General features: G+C 42.3%; 1 protein-coding gene across 1 annotated transcript; it reads left to right on the top strand.

The window, feature by feature from the left end:
* Window positions 1-2,414: 2,414 nt before the first annotated feature.
* On the top strand, window positions 2,415-4,534 carry LOC128043283 (gamma-crystallin B). The gene is made up of 3 exons (XM_052635609.1): window positions 2,415-2,423; window positions 2,521-2,763; window positions 4,259-4,534. Exons 1-3 carry the CDS (start codon window positions 2,415-2,417, stop codon window positions 4,532-4,534), a joined length of 528 nt encoding a protein of 175 aa, XP_052491569.1.
* The last annotated feature ends 3,874 nt before the right edge of the window (window positions 4,535-8,408 follow it).

The raw sequence follows: 8,408 nt of genomic DNA, 5'->3' as shown, positions 1-8,408 counted from the left end.
TCTAGCCTGGGTGCTGTCTAGCATCTCAAAAGTCTGAGAAAGTAGGGGATGTGGCACCTTGAGGGTTTCTACATTACTACTTGCTGTTGTTCAGTCAAAAAGTTATGTCTGATATTTTTGCAACCCCAGGGACTGTAGCCCACCAGGCTTTTCTGTCCATGGGATTTCCCAGGCAAGGATACTGGAGTGGGTTGCCATTTCCTTCTCCAGGGGATCTTCTTGACCCAGGGATCAAATTCACACTTCCCGCACAGCAGGCAGATTCTTCACTACTGAACCACCAGAGAAGCTCCCACATTACTGCTTCAGTTCAGTTCAGTTCAGTCGCTCAGTTGTGTCCGACTCTCTGAGACCCCAGGAATCGCAGCACGCCAGGCCTCCCTGTCCATCACCAACTCCCGGAGTTCACTCAGACTCACGTCCATCGAGTCAGTGATGCCATCCAGCCATCTCATCCTCTGTCGTCCCCTTCTCCTCCTGCCCCCAATCCCTCCCAGCATCAGAGTCTTTTCCAATGAGTCAACTCTTCGCATCAGGTGGCCAAAGTACTGGAGTTTCAGCTTTAGCATCATTCCTTCCAAAGAAATCCCAGGGCCGATCTCCTTCAGAATGGATTGGTTGGATCTCCTTGCAGTCCAAGGGACTCTCAAGAGTCTTCTCCAACACCACAGTTCAAAAGCATCAATTCTTCGGCGCTCAGCTTTCTTCACAGTCCAACTCTCACATCCATACATGACCACTGGAAAAACCACAGCCTTGACTAGATGGACCTTAGTCAGCAAAGTAATGTCTCTGCTTTTCAATATGCTATCTAGGTTGGTCATAACTTTTCTTCCAAGGAGTAAGCGTCTTTTAATTTCATGGCTGCAATCACCATCTGCAGTGATTTTGGAGCCCCCCAAAATAAAGTCTGACACTGTTTCCACTGTTTCCCCATCTATTTCCCATGAAGTGATGGGACCAGATACCATGATCTTTGTTTTCTGAATGTTGAGCTTTAAGTCAAATTTTTCATTCTTCACTTTCACTTTCATCAAGAAGCTTTTTAGTTCCTCTTCACTTTCTGCCATTAGGGTGGTGTCATCTGCATATCTGAGGTTATTGATATTTCTCCCAGCAATCTTGATTCCAGCTTGTGTTTCTTCCAGTCCAGTGTTTCTCATGATGTACTCTGCATATAAGTTAAATAAGCAGGGTGACAATATACAGCCTTGACGTACTTTTTTTCCTATTTGGAACCAGTCTGTTGTTCCATGTCCAGTTCTAACTGTTGCTTCCTGACCTGCATACAGGTGTCTCAAGAGGCAGGTCAGGTGGTCTGGTATTCCCATCTCTTTCAGAATTTTCCACAGTTTATTGTGATCCACACAGTCAAAGGCTTTGGCATAGTCAATAAAGCAGAAATAGATGTTTTTCTGGAACTCTCTTGCTTTTTCCATGATCCAGCAGATGTTGGCAATTTGATTTCTGGTTCCTCTGCCTTTTCTAAAAGCAGCTTGAACATCAGGAAGTTCATGGTTCATGTATTGCTGAAGCCTGGCTTGGAGAACATTACTCCTTATATTAACTCAAATCACGCTTATCAAGGGAGCAGGAATTTATCAAGGTGAAGAGGAAAGACAGATCTTAGGACATTTGAAGGAGGCCAGGAACTCCCTCAGAAAGCGAGCAATGTCTGGGCAGCACCAGCAGAAGGAAGGATGCAGGCTCCCAGGGAGACATGAAGAGAGGAAGGCCACAACCATCTGCTTTCATTCAGGTCAAAGCCAAGGACTGAGGGCCTACTCTGTGCCCATCCCCTGCTCTAGGGCTCAGGGACAGAAAAGAACAAGTATCATTTCCAGCTTCAGGGAGCCCACAAATTTCCAGCCAAGTGTCAATTTCACTCAAGATAGGCCTCCAAACAACAACATTGATAATCACAGAGTCTTGAATTTGAACTAACTTTATGCTTTTCAAAGCATTTTCACAAATTACTTCATTTGATTCCCTCTTCCTTAAGATATTAAAGTTCTCATTTTCAAGAATTTTTTGTAAACACCAGTCCCTAAGCAGAACATGTTTAATTACCTTTAAGGAGTCAGTTAAGCAGAGTAGGCTATAAACTAAAAGCATGGGGATAGAATTTTGCTCATCCTTCTAAAGAGGAAAGACTTTTCATTTTGGTGGCAACAACAGCTTTTGTGAATTAGAAAAACCCGAACCTACCAGAAAGAATGAGAGTAAACATTCAGCTAAGCCCAATGACCAGGGGGAGGGGGAGCGGAGAGCTTGCAAATCCCCTTACTCACCGAAATAGGCCCCTTTTGTGTGATTTCCTGCGGAGGCAGCAGTCAGGGCTGCTATATATACAGCGGCCCTCCCCCTAGTCCCACACAGCACCCAGCGAACACCTCCTGCTCCCTTTCGCCAACATGGGAAAGGTAAGTGCGGGGTACTTGACGCTCCACCTTTGCCCCGTCGCGGCATCCTCAGCGGGGCTGCAAATCGCTTTATGCTCCCACATCTTCCATTCTGCAGATCACTTTCTACGAGGACCGGGGCTTCCAGGGCCACTGCTACGAGTGCAGCAGCGACTGCCCCAACCTGCAGCCCTACTTCAGCCGCTGCAACTCCATCCGCGTGGACAGCGGCTGCTGGATGCTGTATGAGCGCCCCAACTTCCAGGGCCACCAGTACTTCCTGCGGCGCGGCGACTACCCCGACTACCAGCAGTGGATGGGCCTCAGCGACTCCATCCGCTCCTGCCGCCTCATCCCGCAAGTGAGCCTGGTTCTGTCTTTGTCTTCCGTCTCTTTGGACATCAAAGCCATTAAAAAATAGCATTCCTCAACCAAATCGTTCTAACTAGACAGCAGGAAGTGGGAGTGAGCCCAGGGCATGCAGTCCATTCTAGAGGGGTGTCTCAGATGGGAAGCCATTCTTCATGAACTCCGTGGTGTTTTTTTTTTTTTTTTCAAATCACAGATTCCCAGTGTTTTATGTTTTAAATGTAGTCAAAGATAAAAAGACGCATTAAGAGAAAGCATGTCATAGAAGAAACTGAAGTTATCTATTCAAGATATCATTTCTTTTTTTTTAAGTATAGGTGATTTAAAATTTTGTGTTAATTTCTGCTGTACAGCAAAGAGATTCAGTTATACATACAATACATTTTTATATTATTTGCCATTTTGGTTTATCACGGGATATTGTATATAGTTCCCTGTGCTGTATAGTAGGGCCTTCTTGTTTATCCATTCTAAATACAATAATTTGCATCTGCTAACCCCAAACTCCTACTCCAAGATATAATTTTTTTTTAAAGTGGTCATTGCAAGCTGTGTCAACTCAGAAACCCAGTATATCCAAATTTATAAATACAATCTGTCTGTTTAATTGATAAAAATACTTTTGCTTGCTTTGACTTACTTTTCTATTTGATTATCTTCCTAGAGAAGACAGGCCCCCTGGTTTCTATTCTAATTTTGTAATCGGTACCTATTAGCTTGTTTAGGGGTAGGAATCAGAGGAAAGCCTCATCAAAACTAAAGTTTGAGATCCAGTATTTCCCTGAGAGTGATTGCAGGGTTCTTAGAAGTACGTGTGGGAGTTGGGGGTTGGGGGGTGGGATAAGTGTCATCCAAACTTCACAAAACATCCAAGTTTCATGAAGATGATTCCTGCTGCTGGGGGTGTGAGGAAGGGGAGGGTAGGAGGTCAGAAAGGAAGCTTGATTGTCACATAGGTTGAAATTTGAACTGAAAATGAGGTTACAAAGACAGAGGTAGAAAAAATGTGCCATCTTTTTTTTTTTTTTTTTTCACAAGAGCCTCATAATCGTTTGTTCCAAAGTAAACATGAAAAGCAAAACATTGGTCTTACAGAAATAGCTAAATTTTGGTTCCTTTTTAACAAGAGTAATAGATCAAATGAGGCTTCACTTTCCAATGATGCTTACTTTTCTACTTTAAGAGGAACTTTCTCTGATAAGAAGCCCTAAAATAATCAACCTTGTTTTAGACCAACCTTAATTCTCAAGGAGAGGGTGCCACATAGCAACTGAAGGGCTGCTGTACTCTGTTTCTAGCTTAGCCCAGAAGTTGTTAGATTCACAAGTGGGCAATGAGGGCAGGGAATGCACCTTAACCCTGCAAACATGGTTGTTGTAGACTTGGACTAAGAGAGCTCTGGGGCAGGTGTGACCAGGTAGCGCAGGGGCTAGAACTTTGATTTCTCTCTATTTGTATCCATTTACTTTTTCTTTTCTGTCACCCAGCACACTGGCACTTTCAGAATGAGAATCTACGAGCGAGATGACTTCAGAGGACAGATGTCAGAAATCACAGATGATTGTCCCTCTCTTCAAGACCGCTTCCACCTCAATGAGGTTCACTCCCTCAACGTGCTGGAGGGTTCCTGGGTCCTCTATGAGATGCCAAGCTACAGGGGAAGGCAGTACCTGCTGAGGCCAGGGGAGTACAGGAGATATCTCGACTGGGGCGCAATGAATGCCAAAGTTGGTTCTTTAAGACGGGTGATGGATTTTTATTGATGTTTTAAATTCTCCACTTTTCTCCTTTAGAATCTAATAAAAGATTTAGCTTGTGTTTCTGGCACAAATAGAGTCCTGCCTTTCTTTTCATGTATGGGGTCTTCATAAGCAATTAATGGCATTTGGCCAGATATGATGACATGTTTTCAAGATGGGGAACAACATCTCATAAGGGAAATTAAGTAGAGGATATTTCTGCCAGCATTCTTTTAAAGTCTAGACCATGTGAAATTGTAGTCGCTCAGTCATGTCTGACTCTTTGTAACCCCATGGACTGTAGCCCGCCAGGCTCCTCTGTCCATGGGATTCTCCAGGCAAGAATACTGGAGTGGGTTGCCATTCCCTTCTCCAGGGGATCTTTCCGACCCAGGGATTGAATCCGGGCCTTCCACTTTGCAGGCAGATTCTTTACCATCTGAGCCACCAGGGAAGCCCTAAGCTAGACCACGTAGGCTCAAAGTTCAACTCAACTGGGTCAACCCATTTGTGGTTAACCTTACAAGGATATATCTACAGTTATAATAATATTAATAAGTACTTGTTGAAACACTTCAAGTTATCCCTCCAGGTTATCCCACCATCTTCCCTAGTTAATCCAAATTTTACCTAATCAACAAAGTCATCCTTAGCATCTTGACTCTTACTTTAGCTCCATAAACAAACAAACTGGTCATTTCACCTACTTCCCTCCTTGTCTTTCTAACAGCCTCCAACCATTTCTCCCAATTCTATGTCCAATATCTCATACCTCCATGATATTTTCACGGAACTAGAACTCACTGTCTCTTTGCAGTATGTGCTTTGCAGAAATTTTTCAGGATTTTTAGCAAAAACACCAACATATAGAAAAATTCTGCCTCCTATCACTTTAATAGGGGTAAAGTATTATGACATGTGAAAAATAATACTAAATCAAAAATAAAGCACTGGGAACTTCCCTGGCAGTCCAGTGGTTGGGACTCTATGCTTGCATAGAGTCAAGGGTTCAATCTCTGGTGTGGGAACTAAGATCTCACATGCCACTCAGCAAAGCCAAAAAGAAAGAAAAGATGAAAAAAATAGAAGATTGAAATTTTCTGGAGAAGTCTGATTAATTGGAAGGGACATATATGTACTTATGGCTGATTCATGTTTATGTCTGACAAAAAACAAGAAAATTCTGCAAAGCAATTATCTTTCAATTAAAAAATAGATTTACTAAAAAATGAATTAAGGTCACTAATAAAAAATTACAACATAATACATTAAAGAAAGTAAAAATAGATGAATGAGGAAATTTGGTCATAAGAAAAATAAGAGAGAGAAAGAGAGATGGAGCTAAGAGTGAAGCTTAAGCCCAAACTGGGTGTGATAAGGCAATTTGGTGGCTGAAGATAGAGCCAGATTTGGACCCAGCAACCAAGATACAGAGGCAAGTAAGATCACCTCCATGACTGACTGAGTCTATAAAGCAAATAAATTAATTATTCAAAACTAGCCTAATCATGCCCAATAATGAAACCTAAAAGAAGATTTTCTTGTGGGTCCTAGTAAAGACGATATTGAGTAAACAATGTCCTATGATAATTAAACACAGGTCTTAGGACTCTTTTAAAGTTCCTCAGGATTTCCCTAGTGGTCCAGTGGTTAAGAATCCACCCTGCAATGCAGGGCATGTGGGTTTGCTCCCTGGTCAGGAAACTAGGATCCCACATGCTGTGAAAAGGCTAAACCTGTAGGCCACAGCTAAGACCTGATGCAGTAAAATAAGTAAATATTAAAAATAAAAAAGTTCCTCAATGAGCTGTCGGCTTCAGGTCAAAATGCATCTGAAGTATCCCATCCTTTGAGAATCTAATAAACGGCTCAAATCTCATCTTACAGGGGGTAGAAGATATGTACCACTTCTTCCAACACACATATATACCCAACGTATCTTGTCATTCTGGAGAGGAAATGAGTTGTTTATGGTTTCCCCAGTTAGGGAGCTGACTGTGGCTCAGATCATAAACTCCTTATTGCCAAATTCAGACTTAAATTGAAGAAAGTGGGGAAAACCATTAGACCATTCAGGTATGATCTAAATCAAATCCCTTATGATTATACAGTGGAAGTGAGAAATAGATTTAAGGGACTAGATCTGATAGACAGAGTGCCTGATGAATTATGGACAGAGGTTCGTGACATTGTACAGGAGACAGCGAGCAAGACCATCCCCATAGAAAAGAAATGCAAAAAGCAAAACGGCTTTTTTTTTGTAAGGAGGCCTTACAAATAGCCGTGAGAAGAAGAGAAGCCGAAAGCAAAGGAGAAAAGGAAAGATATACCCTTTGAATGCAGAGATCCAAAGAATAGCAAGGAAAGATAAGAAAGTCTTCCTCAGCGATCAGTGCAAAGAAATAGAGGAAAACAACAGAACGGGAAAGACTAGAGATCTCTTCAAGAAAATTAGAGATACCAAGGGAACATTTCATGCAAAGATGGGCTCGATAAAGGACAGAAATGGTATGGACCTAACAGAAGCAGAAGATATTAAGAAGAGGTGGCAAGAATACACAGAAGAACTGTACAAAAAAGATCTTCACAACCCAGATAATCACGATGATGTGATCACTCACCTAGAGCCAGACATCCTGGAATGTGAAGTCAAGTGGGCCTTAGAAAGCATCACTATGAACAAAGCTAGTGGAGGTGATGGAATTCCAGTTGAGCTGTTTCAAATCCTAAAAGGTGATGCTGTGAAAGTGCTGCACTCAAAATGCCAGCAAATTTGGGAAACTCAGCAGTGGCCACAGGACTGGAAAAAGGTCAGATTTCATTCCAATCCCAAAGAAAGGCAATGGCAAAGAATGCTCAAACTACCTCACAGTTGCATTCATCTCACATGCTAGTAAAGTAATGCTCAAAATTCTCCAAGCCAGGCTTCAACAATATGTGAACTGTGAACTTCCAGATGTTCAAGCTGGTTTTAGAAAAGGCAGAGGAACCAGAGATCAAATTACCAACATCTGCTGGATCATCAAAAAAGCAAGAGAGTTCCAGAAAACCATCTATTTCTGCTTTATTGACTATGCCAAAGCCTTTGACCGTGTGGATCACAATAAACTGTGGAAAATTCTGAGAGATGGGAATACCAGATGATCTGACATGCCTCCTGAGAAGCAACAGTTAGAAGTGGACATGGAACAAGACTAGTTCCAAATAGGAAAAGGAGTACATCAAGGCTGTATATTATCACCCTGCTTATTTAACTTCTATGCAGAGTACATCATGAGAAACGCTGGGCTGGAAGAAGCACAAGCTGGAATCAAGATTGCCAGGAGAAATATCAATAACCTCAGATATGCAGATGACACCATCCTTATGGCAGAAAGTGAAGAAGACCTAAAGAGCCTCTTGATGAAAGTGAAAGAGGAGAGTGAAAAAGTTGGCTTAAAGCTCAATATTCAGAAAACTAAGATCATGGCATCTGGTCCCATCACTTCATGGCAAATAGACGGGGAAACAGTGTTAGACTTTATTTTTTTGGGCTCCAGAATCACTGCAGATGGCGATTGCAGCCATGAAATTAAAAGACGCTTACTCCTTAGAAGGAAAGTTATGACCAACCTAGAGAGCATATTAAAAAGCAGAGACATTACTTTATCCACAAATGTCCATCTAGTCAAGGCTATGGTTTTTCCAGTGGTCATGTATGGATGTGAGAGTTGGACTGTGAAGAAAGCTGAGCACTGAAGAACTGATGCTTCTGAACTGTGGTGTTGGAGAAGACCCTTGAGAGTCCCTTGGACTGCAAGGAGATCCAACCAGTCCATCCTAAAGGAGATCAGTCTTGAGTGTTCACTGGAAAGACTGATGTTGAAGCTGAAACTCCAATACTTTGGCCACCTGATGT

The sequence above is a fragment of the Budorcas taxicolor genome, chromosome 2, assembly GCF_023091745.1.
Source record: "Budorcas taxicolor isolate Tak-1 chromosome 2, Takin1.1, whole genome shotgun sequence".
Classification (NCBI taxonomy): domain Eukaryota; kingdom Metazoa; phylum Chordata; class Mammalia; order Artiodactyla; family Bovidae; genus Budorcas; species Budorcas taxicolor.
This window is presented reverse-complemented; position numbering and strand designations above follow the sequence as displayed.